Raw genomic sequence first — 19270 nt, 5'->3', positions numbered from 1 at the left:
AGTCCTGCCCAATCACCTGGGTAGGAGTTACGAGACCATAGATGGAAAGGCCACACAAAAGTAATCCATCACAATGCACAGCCTTTAAGCAGAAATAATGATGGTAGAAAAACTGTAGACCTAATAATGAGAGCATTAAAATATTTGGTCCATTTACTGAAACTTAAGTGAATAATTGAATTTTTTTTCTTTTTGGTAGCTGTTGTATTTGTTGTTGATAGCAGTCATAGAGACAGAGTTAGTGAAGCACACAGTGAACTTGCAAAGTTGTTAACGGAAAAAGAACTTCGAGATGCTTTGCTCCTGATTTTTGCTAACAAACAGGTAATATATTTGTACCTCAGAATACTTATTATAGTAGTTTTGTGCCTCCCATGTCATACGGTAGCTGGAAAGACTTCAAAAGAGAATAAATTCAATAGATATTTATGAAGGTTCTACTGTGTTTTATGTGGAAACTTCTGTGCTGGGTACCTTGGAGTATACAAAAAGAGAAAGGTAATTGATGCTTACCAAAAGCTTCTGTGTACATGTGAATATATATGGGATTGTAATACCAAGAAGACTGGTAAGTAATGTCAGTAATATTAAAGTGTTATGGGAAATTAGGAGAGAGAGTAGGTCTAAAGGTAGCATCTTGTAAAATTTGTACAAAGTCGGATTTGAGTTGAATGTTGAATGTTGAATTGTGGATAAGATTTTGAGTCAATATGTGAAAGAAAGGACATTATTAGCAGAGAAAATAATTGCATGAATGTTTTTAGGGAGCACTTGGCAGATTTATATGTGAGGGGTAGGTAATACCCATTATTGCTGAGCCAGTTCTGACTCATGGCGACTCCATTTGTGTCAGAGAAGAACTGCTTCTTAGGTTTTTCTTGGCTGTAATCTTTACAGAAGTAGTTCATCAGACCTTTCTTCCTTGGATCTGCTGGATAGGTTCGAACTGCCAAGATTTAGGTTAGCAGCCAACTGCCACCCAGGCTTCTCTGAAGGGTAGGGTAGGAGGATGAAAAAGAAAACCTAGAACAACAGATGAGGCCAAATTGTGAAGGCCTGAAAAATTTAAGCTTTATTTGATAAGAAAAGCAGAGTCATCAGAATGATTTTTGACTAGCGGATGATAAAATCGTATCAGTATTTTAAGACTATAATTCTAGAGTGGGAATCTACATAGAATGAATCAGAGAGATAAGGGACCAGAAACAGAAAGATACAGTAAATCGCTGGAGTAATCCAAGTGAGAGAGGTCATGAGGTCCTAAATTAAAGGAGTAGAAAGTTGGAAGCAGATTGAAGAGATTTTGGGGAGGTAGAATTGTTAGAATTTGGTGATTGAATGGGGAAGATGAAGTACAAGGAGTAGCTGAAGATTCCTAGATCTTGAGCCTAAGCTGCTAGGAGGATGAGGATGCTTTTATGTGAAATAGAGGAGCTTAGATAGCATAGCAAGGGAAGAGTAGGATGAAGAATAAGTAATTTTCCCGTTTAAAAAAAAAAACAAGAGCCAGTACATTCAGCCATACTTAAAGACATGCAAATAAGACAAAGTAAAATAATGTTTTCCACCTATCAGATTGTTAAAGATGAAGATGTTCGATAATGCTCAGAGACTCAGTATGATGTGGTTATTAAACTGATAGATTTTCTTGAAGGGCATATTGTCAGTACCTGTTAAAGTTTTAGATGCACATGCCCTTTTTACCTTGCAATTCTACCTCTAGTAATGTATCCTGCAGACAAATATTCTAAGATTATCCTACACATAATTTTGCAAATATGTGTGAAGAGTTTGAACTGGCTCTCACCACAGCTTGTGGCTGCTGGAGTATTGGATGTTGCTTGATTTTAAAGGCAGGTGTTTAAAGTTTTGTGGTTAAGAGTTATTTTGCCCATATATGTTGTAGGAACTTCTATATCTCAAGGGTGTTCATTAATTTAGGATGCATAAATAAGTCTTGGATTAGGAATTCAGTATAATATGGCATTGAAAGTTATTCTAACAATTATTTTGTGGGAAAATTAAATATCTGAACAGAATAGGTATAGAAAGATATATGTATCTTTACATACATTTTGCAAAATGATCTGTAGGGTAAGGTTTTAGGATATTTGTAGGATACATTACTAGAGGGTAGATAAGTAGGTAGATTTGTAGTAACATATAAGTACATGACTTGTGTGTACCAACTGTTGAGTTGGTACATACAACATAAAACAGTTCAGATGTTAAAAATAATGTGAAAAATCTGCTTGTGCTTATAATGGAAAGATCTCTATTCTCAAAATGTGTAAGTAAAAAAAAAAAAAACCCTGAAAACTGTAGGATACAAAACAGTCTAGAGTATGCTTCTGTTTGTGCTTATTTGCATGAATGTGCATGGAAAATCTCTGGAAAAAATATATTAAAAATTGCTACTGGTGGTCGCTTCTGGGAAGTGGGAGTGTTTGAGGTGAGAGAGAAATGAACTCTTCATTATATAAATCCTACTTATAAACCATATTTTATGGTATGTATGTGTTAATTTCTGTTTAATTTTTAAGTTGGTATCTTATTATGCCTTGGGCAGTATCTTTCATCCAGGTTGCATGGCCTTTATTGATTTCATTGTAAGGCTATTCTTAGAGAAAGAATTTGTATATTATATATGTTGTTGTTAGCTGACAGAGTCAGCCCCTCAGCTCATGGCAACCCCGTGCACAATGGAGTAAAACATTGCCCGGTTTTGCACCATCCCCATGATTGGCTGCACATCAGACCACTGTGATCCATAAGGTTTTCATTGGCAGATTTTCAGAAGTGGATCGCCAAGCCTTTCTTCCTGGTTCCTCTTAGTCTGAAAGCTCTGCTGAAACCTGTTCAGCACCATAGCAACACACAAGCCTCCACTGATGGCCAAATTGTGACTGTGCATGAGGTGCACTGGCCAGGAATCAAACCCAGGTCTCCCAACACAAGGCGAGAATTCTATCATGGAACCATCACTACCCCCGTATATATAAAATAGTTTTAACGAAAACTCTAATTTTTCTATGCTTATTAATCTCAGAATAAATAATTGAAAGGTAAATTTGGGTTTTACTTTTGTTTAGGCTTCTGTTAGAAGGATGTCAACAGATTTCTATAGCAATAGTAATAATTAGGAGAATGATAATTTGAATGGACTGATACAAATTAATGATGTGTATATATCTTTCAGGATGTTGCTGGAGCACTTTCAGTAGAAGAAATCACTGAACTTCTCAGTCTCCATAAACTGTGCTGTGGCCGTAGTTGGTATATTCAGGGCTGTGATGCTCGAAGTGGTATGGGACTGTATGAAGGGTTGGACTGGCTCTCACGGCAACTTGTGGCTGCTGGAGTATTGGATGTTGCTTGATTTTAAATGCAGCAGTTGTTTAAAGTTTTGTGGTTAAGAGTTATTTTGCACATAATATGTTGTAAGAAATTCTGCATCTCAAAGATGGCAGTTAATTTAGGGTGTTTATATAAATAGAATCTTGGATTGAGAATTTAGTACAATATTGCTTTTAAAAAATTATTCTGCAGGGAAATTTAAATATCTGCGCAGATTAAAAAAGTGGATTAAATAGGGATTTCTTGAATTTACATTTTTTTTTAAAGTAAATTTGTTATTTAAGTTTTTCAGATTTTATGCAACCCAAATATTGGGACAGAAGTAGTCACACAGAAAGGGTAAGTGGAGGTTTATTCTTTGAATGAAAAAAGAATAGCCATTGAGTGCCTAATGGCACCTCTCTTAGGCAGCAAATGAAGCATTGTTTCTTCTTTAACTTACCTTTTCACTGAATTTTGGCAGTATTTAGTAGCAAAAATGGCAGTGGGTTAAAGAAATAGAATCCAAACCATATCTTTGGGTAATAGGATTCCTTTACTTTTATGCTCAGTATGAAAGAATACCTTTAATGCTAAGAACTATAAGCTATATACTTAAAAAATTAATGTTTGATAGAGTGTTTTATTAAAACGTTCTTCTAAAGCATTTTGTACAAAACAGTAAGACAGAATGAAATGTTATTTAACTAGGCCTGATTGATCATACTTGTCACATTAGTACCAAATCGAAGAACATTAATAAAAGTGTGAAAGTCAATTTCTAGTTCACCTTCACTTATGCAAGACCCATTTCCAGGGGTGAACCTAGGTCAAAACTCTAAACAGGTGCCTCTATTTTTCAACATATTTAAAGTACTTAGTAGTATTTCTTTTAAAAATAATATTGCATTCTTAATGGGACTATAGGGAAAACGTAGTAAGTTACACATAGAACCAGGGTCGGCTTTCCATAAAACAAAGAGACCCAAATAAAAAACTACCTTTAGGTTATGGGAAGTTGTTTAGACAGCGTTAAATGCTTATTACATTAATTACTTGACCATATTTTGCCAAAAATAAGTGCATTTTTTTGACAATAAGATATGAACAAAGCTCTCCTTAACAAGGCCTTGGAAAGTTATTTAGGAGGAATAAAATGTCTAAGGAAAGGAAGAAATGTTTGAAAAGTTTACATCACGTTTATTATGCAGTGTTCTGAGTGTAAGTTTAAAAATTTTGTGCTCTTTACTGTTTTTGAGTTTTTAAGGTTACTCCTTTATTATGGAAGCATGATTTATTATATTTAAAAATAGCTAAATTGGGATGCCATGCTTTTTTTTACTATTCTTCATATTTTAGGATGAAGTTGAATCTTAAATCTTACTAATTTAACTGTCTTATTAAGGACAAAGACATCTGATGAAAAGATGTGGCCTTTAGGTGGCATTGTTTCAGTTCAGTCTTTTCAAACGTATTTTTGTTTGTTTAAAAACAAAACTTTTAGCAAAGCATTAAAAAACAGCCCATCAGTGTTACGGGCAGTGTGTAAATATGTAAATATCTCATCCTTCATTTTTTCAAGTACAAGGTTATGCTGTTGACAAGTGTCATTTGTGTGCATAAGTAATACTTCTGAGTTAAATTATTTAATATTTGACTGATTTCAATAACTGTGAAAAATAAAAAAGTTGTTGCATTTGCCTGTGAGCCCTTGGACTGTTTTCTCTACTAGGTGATTGGAAAAAAGTGTAACACTAGCATATGAACTTGGCTTTCTTGTAAATTATTAAGTTTATTTTGCACATTTTGCTTAACTTTGTAATTCATTAGTATATTGAATACAAGTTAAATAATGTGTTTAAACCTGTGCTTGAATTTGATTGTACAGTGTATAACAATAGCGCTTGTGTGATTTTTTTTTTAATATTTTTTTCAGATTCCTATTACTATTTGTGGTTGTATTCTTTTACTAATCATTACTTACGAATGTGCTAGTTTCCCTGGGGAAGTACCAAATTTAAGAACAAGAGGTTTTAAATACAATCTAATAAAATTTGCCTCTTAGCTCTGAAATTCTGTATTAAGCCTAAAGTTTATTAATACAGTTTATGTAGAGCAAGTCTGACAAGTGGTTAGCCCTGGGCTATAGTTCAGGAATGCTTTATAGCTAGCAGAAGCCATTATTTGCATGACATAAATATATGATCGGTGTAAAACTAAAAAAAGACCCGTTGCCATCGAGTTGATTCTGACTCACAGGGACCCTGTAGGAGAATAGAACTGCCCCGTAAGGTTTCCAAGGAGTGGCCGGTGGTTTCGAACAGACCTTTTGGTCAGCAGCCAAACACTTAACTACTGCGCCACCAAAAAAACCCCTTTGCTGCCAAGTTGATTCCACTTCATAGCAACCCTAGCAGTAGAATGTTAAGATCATTTTAAAGGCCTATCATTATTATGGAAACTTTGGTGCTGCAGTGGTTAAGTGCTATGGCTGCTAACCAAAGGGTCGGCAGTTCAAATCTGCCAGGTGCTCCTTGGAAACTATGGGGCAGTTCTACTCTATCCTATAGGGTCGCTATGAGTCGGAATCGACCCGAGGGCACTGAGTTTTTACTGGGTTATCATTATTATAAGAAATTTTGTTTCTTGAACCATATATCCAGTATTATTGCTAGTAGCCAGTTTAAGTCATATTCATACTGTGGTTAAGGGAACAATAAAATAAAATGGAGGGGATTGACTTTCATGTCAATTTAAGATGTAGTTTGATAAAGCAAAGATTTGGAAATAACCTATTCTGATTTGCAATTTAGGTCACATTTAAATGAGTGCAACTATAGTGTTTGGGGAACTAACATTTTCTTCATTGAATCGAGTGAAACTACTGCTTTTAAATTTTTTAACTTTATTTCATGAGAACATCGCATTTTAGACGACTGGTTTAGAAAATGACTTTGAAAACTTAGTTGTAGCTTATGAACTAATATTGCTAAGAGAAAGGTTTTTTATGTAACCTTGGGCTATTTCTCAATTTGCAAAGTGGTAACAGTTGTGCTCTTTTAAAAAAAAAAATGAAAAGGGTTAATAAATATCAGATTGTACGTTGCTAATAATTTTAAACATGCTTTAAAAGACATCTGTCAATAAGTGTTTTTTAGGTCTCATGATTCTGTTAAATTTTTGACATGCAATGGAAAAGTTCATGAATGAAATGTGATTTTCACTCAAAGCAAAAATATAACCTTAATTTTGGGGGACTATTTTTTTTTTTAAGGTATCACTACCACCTGGTGGCAGCATTGCCCAAAATTTATGATTAAGCTTTTAGGCACGAATAAATTGCTAGGTAAAAAAAGTAGGTAAGTCTAAACGCCTAAAATTAAGAAGTGAAATGTCATAGTGAAATGTCTTTTTATGTCCAACTTTGTTCTACTTTTAAAAAGGAACGTATTAGTTTAAAATAGTGTAAATTGGCATATTTTCCCGTTTACAAGAATTTGTGGTATAAAATGAATAAAGGAAATGATCCTGCACATCAGTAGAAGGAAAAGCGTAAGCTTAGATTTAAAGCATAAGAATGTGAATTCTGTAAGTAGGTCTGCTGAACATGTTAGTAAGTTTCTTGAAGAGTGTGTCTGGAAACTAGCAGTTGTTTTTAATAGTTAAGAAGTAGTTACGAAGTTTAAGAGCAAATGAAGAAATGAAATCAATACAAGACTTAGAAGTCAGTGTTTTATAGCTCGTTTCTATTAAATCTCTCATTATTAGATGCTGTTATGGATTGAATTATGTTCCCCAAAAACGTGTTGACAAAGAATGGGCTCAAACATAGCAACAGTTCTGAGGATAGTGAGGTACCAGGCAGTGTTTTGTTCTGTTGTACATAGGGTCACTGTGAGTCAGAACTGACTTGAAGGTATCTAACAACAATAAATCTTAACTTCTATGTGCTTGGTTTTAATACCATTTGGGAATGAGCTGTCTTTGTTACGTTAATGGACGGCATTAGCGTACGGTGTGTCCTAAATCAATCTCTTTTGAGATACAAAAAAGATTAAGCAACCAAGAAGCAGAGATGGGGGAAGAGAGATGCCAAGCCACATGAAGACTGCCTAGGAGCAGAAGCTCAAAAGACAAGGACATTCCTCCAGAGCAGAAAGGGAGAGAACGCCTTTCTGTAGAGCCAGTGCCCTGAATTCAGACTTCTAGCCTCCTATACTGTGCGAAAATGAATTTGTTTGTTTAAAGCCACCCTCACGTGGTATTTCAGTTATAGCAGCACTGGATAAGACAGATGCTATAATTTTTACTCAATGTATATGTTCTTGAAGGTGTATTATATCATGGGATATTGACTAACGTAAGAAAAAACATGCTGTACTTTGAGGACAGAAAACAATTGTTTAGCTATAATGGAAAAAGAACATGAAAATAGTAAATGAACTTACATACAAAACCAATGACTCAGGTATTCATTTTATTCTGATTCTCATATTTTAAAGAATATTTTATAATAATTGAGGAATTTAACACTTTTGACCAAAGGGGACTTCCTGTTTACTCACTGAAACTTTACTTACAGCTGCTTGCTACTTAACAATGCTGAAAAGAAAGACAAAACTAATTGGCATGAAATACAAACCTTATCAAAGAAAAGAAATGGTATATGCTATCAGATACTAGGACCTTTTTTTCATGGATCTAAGGAAACACACCGTAAGAGCAGAATATCTGGCAGATTTTTAAAAAGTTAAGGAAACAAATCTATACCAGTATGGTTAACATGGTTTTGAGTCTCATTAGAAATTATCTATAAGGAGTGCTTTTTGCCTACGTTTAGTCCATTTCAATTTATCACCTCTGTATGAGAAATAATTGTATGAAAAAATCAAAGGCAGAGTTTTTAAAAAATGTCCTTTAATGAAAAATATAAAAGTACAATATTGCATCCCTAAAACGTGATTTGTATGTTTAGCAAGTCTTAGAGCTTCTCAGTGTAAAACAGTTCTATGTTTAATATATGTATATTTTAATTTGCAAATATAATGAAGCATATCTTATTTTACTTGATGGTAATATTTATGATGCTGACATCCTCATAGGGTTTATCTGTTTTGGGATTGACTTTGACGTTGGAGATCCTTTGTACAACTTCCATTCCTTTAGTCACTCGTCCAAACACTGTGTGCTTATTATCAAGCCAAGGCTGTGTTGGAGGACAAATGGAAAATCTTTGTAAACCTACATTTCTTAAATCACACCCTCTGGGTGAGCAAATTAAAGAAATTTTAAATGTACGCTTCATTTTAGTATACAATTAAAAAAGAAGTACAGTAATTTCACTTAGCAGCTCTTAAAATCAATTTCCATGTTTAAATGAAAAAAATATGAAAGTATAGTATAATAACATTTCATAAAAATCTGGATCCTGCAGACCAAAGGAAGCTAGAAGAAGTTTGCTAAAGGCAAGTTACTTTGCATGGCTTAAAATGTTATAGCTCAGGCTTTAAAAGTTCTCTGCAGAAACCCTACCTGAACAACTAAGAGGCAGTATGGAGTAGTTTAATAAGCAATGTGTGCTTTGGTGTTAGATGGGAATTCAAATACTGGCTCTGCTACTTGGCTTTTTGGAAATTAAATATGTCCCACTGTTTCCTCCTTGGGCTTCAAACTGGTTCATTCAGGTTTGAACCCCTGCTGAGAATCTGCATTTCTAACAAGTTCCCAGGAGCTACTAATGCTGCTGGTAGGGACCAATTCTGAGAACCACTAGTAGAACACTGGTTTTCAAAATCTATTATACATAAGAATCACCTCAGGGATCTTGTGAAAATGTAGATTCTGATTCAGTATATCTGGGGGTGGAAATGCTAATTCTCAAGAGGGGTTTGAACCATAATGAACTGGCTGGAAGCCTTGGTTTCCTCATCTGTTATTTAAAACTGATCTCACTATACCCAGTTTTAAATAACAGATGAGGATTTAAAATTGGGTATTAACAATAGCAGGAAACCCTGGTGGCGTAGTGGTTAAGAGCTATGGTTGGTAATCAAAAGGTCAGCAGTTCAAATCTACCAGGCATTCCTTGGAAACCCTGTAGAACAGTTCTTCTCTGTCCTGTAGGGTTGCTAAGAGTCAGGAACAACTTGATGGCAACAGGTATAGTGATACCAAAGTATTGTGAATATTAAATGAGACTATGTACCTGACCTGGCATGTGTTAGTTATAAACCTCTCTCCTTTCTTCAGTGTTTGGTGCTTAATTTAAAAAAATAATGTAATTTTTATCATTTTGTGAAACTGCATAGCAGTAGAGCTAGATGATTTTATACAGTATTTCCTGAAATCTAAAATGCCATTGATTGTGAAATGTTCTGATTTCAGAGATGCAAAAATGTGGAAAAAAAGTTTTGAAATCAGGAATTCATATACTCTAATCTGTGCATTCTGAAGAGGGGACAGCAGGTCCAGAGATGTGAAATAATTTGTTTCATATTGAACAATCAATAGTGGCAGAGTTGAAACTTAAGTATCGTGAATCACATAGTCCACTGTACTCCCTAGTACCTGAAAGTATTGTTTTGCCAAGTAAAAACGGATTTGTTAGGTAATTCTATATTTTTTCTCTCTAAATTGTTTTCATTTTTATATCCTAGCATATATAAATAATGGCAGAGAATAATGCAGCTCTCTTTCACTAAATTCACTCTCTTAGATCATAGCCTGTGGATCTCTGGCTTATAGTGTTGCTGTACTTACCGTTGGTACTACTGTTATAAAAAACTGGGATCCATTAGTATTTGATCCAGCATTGGCCATGCTGAGTGTATATGGTCTGTCATGCCGTAATGTTGAATGAAATTCATCTTCAAACTCTCCTCCCCATATGCTTTCTCCTCCCATACCAGTACCTGTTGGATCTCCAGTCTGAATCATGAAGCCCTTAACAGAAAAAAAGAAAAAGCATATTACACTGTGCTTTTCTATATATGTATACTTTGGAGTTTTATGTATTTCTTCCGATAGTACTTTGTATTCAGTGAAATCTTAACTTCCTTAACACTCTATAAAGTTACTTGATTGAGCCCTTAAAAACCAAAAAACCAAACCCATTGCCATCAAGTCGATTCCCACTCATAGTGATGCTATAGGACACTATGAGTGGAGCGCCTGGTGGGTTTGAACGGCCGACCTTTTGCTTAGCAGCTGTAGCACTTAACCACTAAGCCACCACCAGGGTTTCCATTAAACCTTTAATAAGTTTAACTTGGATGATGCATTCCATTGCTGAACCAATACCTTATTCTCAATAATCAAATATGCAAAGGTCTGCAAATGTATATATGTATATATGCAAAAGACATATAATGTCTTTCTCAATAATTAATACCAGTTAATTCTATAAACAAGTCATAAGATACTATATAGTATTTTGTGTCTTACATAATGTGCAAGAAAATAAGGTTTTAAGGTATCTACATTTTTTACTTAGAATTAATGGGTTCTTGTCAGAATCAACTCGACAGCAATAGGTTTGATGTTTTGGTTTTTTGTTTTCTTTTGGAGCCCTTGGTGGCACAGTGGTTAAGAGCTCGGATGCAAATTAAGAGGTTGGCCGTTCAAATCCACCAGCTGCTCCTTGGAAACTCTATGGGGCAGTTCTACTCTGTCCTATAGGTTCGCTATGAGTTGGAATTGACTCAACATCAAGGGGTTTGGTTTTGCCTTCTATTTGTCCTTCATATAACCGTTCATCACATTCATATGCCTGTTCCTTCCCACCAATTGAGTTCCTTGAGGGAAGAAACTATTTTATTCACACAATCTGCTATAATAAAGGAATTTAATCTGTTTGCTGAATGGAAGTATTCATCTTTCACAACTGGAAGAAAAATGCATTGGCCCTTCCGATAATGCCATTTCTCCTACTATAATTTCATCAGTCCTCTACAGAATGTCCCATTATCTCTTGCTCTCTGCCCACTAAAGTTTAGACCATTAATTCTGTCACAGTTACCTTCTTTTACCCCACTCTCCTCCCTCTCCCCCAGCCACCCTGGATTTCATGAGCCTCTTTGCTAATTTCTTTAGAACCCTGAACTCTGACTTCTCCTCCTGCCATTTCTGACCTGCCAATCATCAAGAGCTATGTCACTACCCCATCTAATTTATGGAATGATAATCAACAGATCCCAGGGCTGAGGCTCACTCTGCTCTTTAGGTACAATAGTGGCTCTTACAGAATGGGTGCCTCTCTTATTATTTAAAATCTTATATTCTAGATTTAGACTTAGCCAGCCACTAGGAACAAGTTACCTTGGCTATTGGTTTTATCTCGGCATTACCTTCATCCTACACTCATTATCCTTTGCTTTAGCGGCATAAGGGAGCCTTGTTGGTGTAGTGGTTTGTGATTGGTTGCTAACCAAAAGGTTGGTGGTTTGAACCCACCAGTCACTCCGTGGGAGAAAGATGTGGCAGTCTGCTTCTGTAAAGATATATAGCCTATGGGGCAGTTCTACACAGTCCTACAGGGTCGCTATGAGTCAGAGTCAATAGCAACGGAACTTAGTTGCATACAAGATATTGCTACACTGTTTCTAAAAAGATAAGCATACTGTTATTCCTGTTCTTGCTTCTAGATCTGATATTCATGACCACCCATTCTTCCTCTGGCTTTCATAATCCATATTTCTGTTCCCTTTTACTAAACTGGTAAATGTGAAGGAATAGGCTAAACCTCTTATTATACAATAACGTGTGTTGTTGTAAGTTGCTGTAGTCAGCTCTGACTCATGACCTTATGCTTAACAGAATGAAACATTGCCTAGTTCTGCACCATCTTCATCGGGATGTTTTGAGTCCACTGTTGTGGCTGTTTACGATAATGTACTGTTCCTTAAATCACAAGAAATTTGCATAACTTACCTTAATTATACGGTGAAATGTATGCCCGTTATAATAACCATTTCTGCTGTGAACACAGAAGTTTTCCACTGTCTTGGGGCACCTAAAAAGATACATAGTAAAAATATGAAACCGATTTGAAGTATCATAAGACCATTTTTTTTGCAGTTCTGTTTCCTAATGTTTTCAATATTTTCTGAATGTTTCAGAAGGACAGTATTTTTTCCATAATTCCTTAAGTCTCAGGATAAGCAAGAATTGAAAGGGCAAATACATAGTAGTATATTCTTATTATTTTAGTATGTTTAGATTATGATTGTTTATTATATTTGAGTTTGACAGTTTTTAGATTTGAGTCATTTAGCAGTTTTAAAAAAAATTAACCATAGCACCTTAATACATATAATTCACTGTATATGGTGAGATGAGTTCCTAGAAAAGGTAATTTTCTTAATAAAAACAATGTTGTAGTACAGTGACAGATTCCTGCCCAAGGACTTATTCAAAAGCCAGTAACTCTTAAATTTAGTCAACTTTAAATGACAATCACACACTCAGGGTATAAAGCTTTCTCAATAATATTAACTAATTTCATGAAATGATTTAATGTGGTGTATTGTCTTGTAATAGCTCTCAGAGCTGGGAATGGAGGGGTGAGTCAAGAGAATCTTGCACTAAATGCATCAGGAAATAGGCTTACTAGGTGCATGGGTTCTGAGCACTTGAAATGAGACTGACCAGGAGTTTAGAAGTGCCTAGTTCTTTGTTCAGTGCCAAGACATGGTATGACAGAAACATTCACTTTCAAAATACATAAGTACTTTTAAGTAGAGGTGTTGTAAAGGATGTCACCCTTAGGATCAGATAGCCAAAGATATTTTATTCTATTTGACATTGCATATTCATTTTGCAAACTTTTAAACTGTCCACAATATTTTCAGGAAAAACAAGAAAAACTCTTTGGTTATTAAAACTCTGGAATTCTTAAGGCCTGTTTCCTTTGTTTGACTCTCAGTAAGTAGAAATCTTCTCACCTAAGAAAACTGAATTTTGTTTTCAATTAAAGTCCTTATGTTTTTGGTTAGAACTAATTTTTAAGCCATATAGCTACTGGAACTAAAAGAGGAGGTAGTAGATGTCTAGCAAATGGTCAGGAATGAAAAATAATTAGCCATCCTTATGCTCTGAGAGGAAAGGTAGTTATAACAAGGAAGCCACAAAACCGAGAGTTGGGATGTTCACTTAATAAGAATTTTAAGTTGCATAAGTTCCTCAAATATACACATTTACATTGATGTTTACTTAAAACAACAAAAATAGTACATACTCAACAGGAAAAAGTTTGATGTGAATGTCTCCCATGCTTGTATGGATAATGGCACTATCTGAAACTCGTTTAGGTCCTTCAGCTTGAGTAGCTGCCATGACTTCTTCTTTAGAAGGTTTTTCATTAAAAACATCTCGGTCAGAATCTGCACTTTTTGTATCTTCTGGTTCTCGTTTGGTAAACTTAGGGAGGAAAATAAAAACTGAGTTACTAAATTTTTCATCTGGTAAAAATTTATGAACAAGAAAATTTCATTTCTAATAAAGTTTTTGAGTAAAATAAGAATTCACATCAGAATAAATCTTTAATTCAGAAATCACTTCCCACCACAGGACATGTGAGGCAGTTAAATTATGTTTACATTTGGCTACTATGAAAATAATCCATGTAATATATATATAAATATATATATAGGAAAGATGTATGATTTCCAATGAGATTTCCTTTTGGGTGGGAATTTTCTTGGCTACACATTTAATAAGATATGGTTTTGATATAATTCTGTATTTCTACTTGTATGTCCTAACTTATGTGTTATTCACTTTACACTATTTAGATTTACTGTGCTTGAATTTCATCTGGGCCACTTACTAGTTTTGTGACTTAGGGGAAGTAAGTTAATTTCTTCAGTTTCTCATTCATAAAATGGGAATAACTGTACCTACTGTGAAGATTAAATGAAATGCTTAGAGAACTATGCCTAACACATAGAAGGGTGTTATATAAATATTAACAATTGTTATTACTACTGTGTGCAGGACCTGGTACAAGATGGGATGAGGATTCACAAAAATTATTCAGTAATGGATCTTGACCTTCTTTTTTTTTTTTTTATAGAGAGCCCCATCTGAACTATCTAAACCCAGAGGCTTGGGAGAAAGGATGCAGATTTTGAGTGCAGTTGCTAGAAATCTCACCATTCCCAGGATGTAGGGAGAAAGGAGAAAAACCCTTTGGTTACTAAAACTCTGGAATTCTAAAGGCCTGTTTCTTTTATTTGACTCTCACTAAGTAGAAATCTTCTCGCCTAAGAAAGCTCTACCCGATGCCAATCGCATTCTAGTAAGGCAAAGCTAGTTGCCTAGTCCCCAACTTGCCTAATGCCATTCCTTCATCCGCTTGGATAGAATCAAAATAAATAAGCAAGTTAGGATGTTATTGTCTTAACATGTTGTTCTCCACTTTTCTAAGGAATGTCTTTTTTTTTAACCCATTTTTATTAAAATAATTTTTATTGTGCTTTAAGTGAAAGTTTACAAGTCAGTCTCTCACATAAAAACTTATACACAACTTCCTATATATTCCCAGTTACTTCCCCCCCCCATTAGACAGCCCGCTCCCTCGTTCCACTCTCTTTTCGTGACCATTTTGCCAACTTCTAAGCCCCTCTACCCTCTCATCTCCCCTTCAGACAGGAGATGCCAACATTCTCTCAAGTGTCCACCCAAACCAAGTAGCTCACACCTCACCAGCATCCCTCTCCAACCCACTATCCAGTCCAATCCATGTCTGATGAGCTGGCTTCGGGGATGGTTCCTGTAGTGGGCCAACAGAAGATCTAGGGGCCATGATCACTGGGGTCCTTCCAGTCTCAGTCAGACCATTAAGTCTAGTCTTTTTATGAGAATTTGGGGTCTGCATCCCACTGTTCTGCTCCCTCAGGGGTTCTCTGTTGTGTTTCCTGTCAGGGCAGTCACCGGTTGTGGCTGGGCACCGTCTAGTTCTTCTGGTCTCAGGATGATGTAGTCTCTGGTTCATGTAGCCCCTTCTGTCTCTTGGGCTCATTATTATCTTGTGTTCTTGGTTTTCTTTATTCTCCTTTGATCCAGGTGGGTTGAGACTCTGATGCATCTTAGATGGCCGCTTGCTAGTGTTTAAGACCCCAGACGCCACTCTTCAAATTGGCATGCAGAATGTTTTCTTAATAGATTTTATTATGCCAATTGACTTAGATGTCCCCTGAAACCATGGTCCCCAAACCCCTGCCCCTGCTTTACTGACCTTCGAAGCGTTCAGTTTATTCAGGAAACTGCTTTGCTTTGGTTTAGTCCAGTTGTGCTGACCTCCACTGTGTTGAGTGTTCTCCTTACCTTCACCCAAAGTAGTTCTTGTCTACTATCTATTTAGTAAATCCCCCTCTCCCTTCTTCCCTCCCTCTCCCTTCTCGTAACCACAAGAGTGTGTTCTCAGTTTAAACTATTTCTCAAGATCTTATAATAGTGGTCTTATACAATATTTGTCCTTTTGCAACCGAATAATTTCACTCAGCATAATGCCTTCCAGGTTTCTCCACGTTATGACTTGTTTCATGGATTCTCCACTGTTCTTTATTGATGCGTAGTAAGGAATAACGTGTCTTTTGTGCATTTGTAAGAATTTTTTCTATAAGTTATCTTCATTTAGCTTACGTATGAAACTACTAAGTTCAAGATTTGGAAACTACGACTTGTATTTCAGGATACTGTATTTGAAAACATGGAATATATCTATATTTAACATATGTCTATGAATACACACACACACACCTGTATTTTTACACAATTAACACACATGTTTTTCTATGCTTTCTATATATGTGTGGGAGGCACATCATTTATGTGGGCATATTTGTGAAAATATGGTATACATGCATATATATCTCAGTTGAATATGTACATCTAATAAGACAAAGAAAATTTGTGAAAATGTTAGCTTATAAGGAAGCACTGAATTATTTGTTTATATTTCCTCAAACTATACAATGAACATGCATACTTTCATCAACATAAAAGTAAACTTTACAGAAAACAACAAATGCTGATGACGTTGTAGGGAGACTGGAACTCTTATACACTGCTGGTGGGAATGTAAAATGGTATAATCATTATGGAAAGTGGTATGGCACGTCCTTAAAAAGCTAGAAATACCATATGATCTAGCAATCCACTCCTAGGTTGTTGTTGCTGTTGTTCTTAGGAGCCGTTGGGTCGGTTCTGACTCATAGCGACCCTAAGCACAACAGAAAGAAACACTGCCCAGTCCTGAGCCATCCTTACAAATGTTGTTATGCTTCAGCTCACTGTTGCAGCCACTGTGTCAATCCACCTCGTTGAGGGTCTTCCTCTTTTCCTTGACTGTGTACTCTGCCAAGCATGATGTCCTTCTCCAGGGACTGATCCCACCTGACAACATGTCCAAAGTATGTAAGATGCAGTCTTGCCATCCTTGCCTCTGAGGAGCATTCTGGTTGTACTTCTTTTAAGACAGAGTTGTTGGTTCTCTTGGCAGTCCACGGTATTTTCAATATTCTTTGCCAACACCACAATTCAAAGGGGTTAATTCTTCTTCAGTCTTCCTTATTTATTGTCCAGCTCTCACATGCATATGATGTGATTGAAAATACCATGGGTTGGGTCAGACGCACCTTAGTCTTCAAGGTGACATCTTTGCTCTTCAACACTTTAAAGAAGTCCTTTGCAACAGATTTACCCAGTGCGATGCGTCTTTTGATTTCTTGACTGCTGCTTCCATAGCTGTTGATTGGAGATCCAAATAAAATGAAATCCTTGACAACTTCAATCTTTTCTCCGTTTATCACGATGTTGCCCACTGGTCCAGTTGTGAGGATTTTTGTTTTCTTTATGTTGAGGCGCAATCCATAGTGAAGGCTGTGGTCTTTGATCTTTATTAGTAAGTGCTTCAAGTCCTCTTCACTTTCAGCAAGCAAGGTTGTGTCATCTGCGTAATGAAGGCTGTTAATGACTCTTCTTCCAATCCTGATGCCCCATTCTTCTTCATACAGTCTAGCCTCTCCTATTACTTGCTCAGCATACAGACTGAATAGGTATGGTGAAAGAATACAACCCTGACACACACCTTTCCTGACTTTAAACGAATCAGTATCCCCTTGTTCTTTCCGAAAAACTGCCTGTTGATCTATGTAAAGGTTCCTCATAAGCACAAATATGCGTTCTGGAATTCCCATTCTTCACAATGTTACACATAATTTGTTATGATCCACACAGCTGAATGCCTTTGCATAGTCAATAAAACACAGGTAAAGATCTTTCTGGTATTCTCTGCTTTCAACCAGGATCCATCTAACATCAACAATGCTACCCCTGGTTCCACATCCTCTTCTGAAACCGGCCTGAATTTCTGGCAGTTCCCTGTTGATATACTGCTACAGCCATTTTTGAATGATCTTCAGCAAAATTTTGCTTGCGTGTGATATTAATGATATTGTTCTATAATTTTCACATTCAGTTGGATCACCTTTCTTGGGAATAGGCATAAATATGGATCTTTTCCAGTCAGTTGGCCAGGAAGCTCTCTTCCATATTTGTTGGCATAGACGAGTGAGCACCTCCAGGGCTGCATCTGTTTGTTGAAACATCTCAATTGATATTCCATCAATTCCTGGATCCTTGTTTTTTGCCAGTGCCTTCAGAGCACCTTGGACTTGTTCCTTCAGTACCATCGGTTCCTGATCATATGCCATCTCTTGAAATGGTTGAACATCGACTAATTCTTTTTGGTATAATGACTCTGTGTATTTCTTCCATCTTCTTTTGATGCTTCCTGCGTTGTTTAATATTTTCCCCATAGAACCTTTACTGTTGCAATTCGAGAAGAAACAGCTGCAAACATCCGTTATTAATCGGAACCTGGAATGTACGAAGTATAAATCTAGGAAAACTGGAAATCATCAAAAATGAAATGGAACACATAAATATTGATATCCTAGGCATTAGTGACCTGAAATGGAGTGGTATTGGCCATTCTGAATCAGACAATCCTATAGACTACTATGCTGGGAACGACAACTTGAAGAGGAATGGTGTTGTGTTCATCGTCAAAAAGAACATTTCAAGATCCATCCTGAAGTACAATGCTGTCAGCGATAGGATAATATCCATACACCTACAAGGAAGACCAGTTAATACGACTATTATTTAAATTTATGCACCAACTGCTAGGGCCAAAGATGAATAGGAGATTTTTATCAGCTGCTACAGTCTGAAATTGATCAAACATGCAATCAGGATGCATTGATAATTACTGGCAATTGGAATGCGAAAGTTGGAAATAAAGAAGAAGGATCAGTAGTTGGAAAATATGGCCTTGGTGACAGAAACAATGCCGGAGATCGAATGATAGAATTTTGCAAGACCAATGACTTCTTCACTGCAAATACCTTCTTTCACCAACATAAATGGCGACTCTACATACGGACCTCGCCAGATGGAATACACAGAAATCAAATTGACTACAAGTGTGGAAAGAGACAATGGAAAAGCTCAATATCATTAGTCAGAACAAGGCCAGGGGCCGACTGTGGAACAGACCATCAATTGCTCATATGCAAGTTCAAGCTGAAGCAGAAGAAAATAAGAGCGAGTCCACGAGAGCCAAAATATGACCTTGAATTTATCCCACCTGAATTTAGAGACCATCTCAAGAATAGATTTGACGCATTGAACACTAGCGACTGAAGAGTAGACGAGTTGTGGAATGACATCAAGGACATCATGCATGAAGAAAGCAAGAGGTCACTGAAAAGACAGGGAAGAAAGAAAAGACCAAGATGGATGTCAGAGGAGACTCTGAAACTTGCTCTTGAACATTGAGCAGCTAAAGCAAAAGGAAGAATTGATGAAGTAAAAGAACTCAACAGAAGATTTCAAAGGGCGTCTTGAGAAGACAAAGTATTATAATGAC

The 19270-nt window shown here is 36.2% G+C and overlaps 2 protein-coding genes across 6 annotated transcripts in view; one reads left to right on the top strand and one right to left on the bottom strand.

Annotated features, from left to right (window-relative positions):
- The window catches only part of TRIM23 (tripartite motif containing 23), a 58535-nt gene extending 46861 nt beyond the window's left edge, over positions 1-11674 (top strand). For all 4 annotated transcript variants that reach the window (XM_023545506.2, XM_010588174.3, XM_064272516.1 and 1 more), the window contains 2 exons: positions 200-324; positions 3200-11674. In XM_023545506.2, the coding sequence (XP_023401274.1) occupies positions 200-324; positions 3200-3379 (305 nt within the window). In that variant the 3' untranslated portion in view covers positions 3380-11674. The remainder of the gene's footprint in view (positions 1-199; positions 325-3199) is intronic.
- The window catches only part of PPWD1 (peptidylprolyl isomerase domain and WD repeat containing 1), a 29835-nt gene continuing 18963 nt past the window's right edge, over positions 8399-19270 (bottom strand). For both annotated transcript variants that reach the window (XM_003408064.4, XM_010588172.3), the window contains 4 exons: positions 13571-13752; positions 12265-12346; positions 10096-10278; positions 8399-8542 (listed from right to left, as the gene is read on the bottom strand). In XM_003408064.4, coding sequence (XP_003408112.1) covers positions 8399-8542; positions 10096-10278; positions 12265-12346; positions 13571-13752 — 591 coding nt within the window. The remainder of the gene's footprint in view (positions 8543-10095; positions 10279-12264; positions 12347-13570; positions 13753-19270) is intronic.

This window comes from Loxodonta africana, chromosome 2 (assembly GCF_030014295.1).
Source record: "Loxodonta africana isolate mLoxAfr1 chromosome 2, mLoxAfr1.hap2, whole genome shotgun sequence".
Classification (NCBI taxonomy): domain Eukaryota; kingdom Metazoa; phylum Chordata; class Mammalia; order Proboscidea; family Elephantidae; genus Loxodonta; species Loxodonta africana.
Note: the sequence above shows the minus strand (reverse complement) of the source record. Positions and strands in the feature narration are given on the sequence as shown.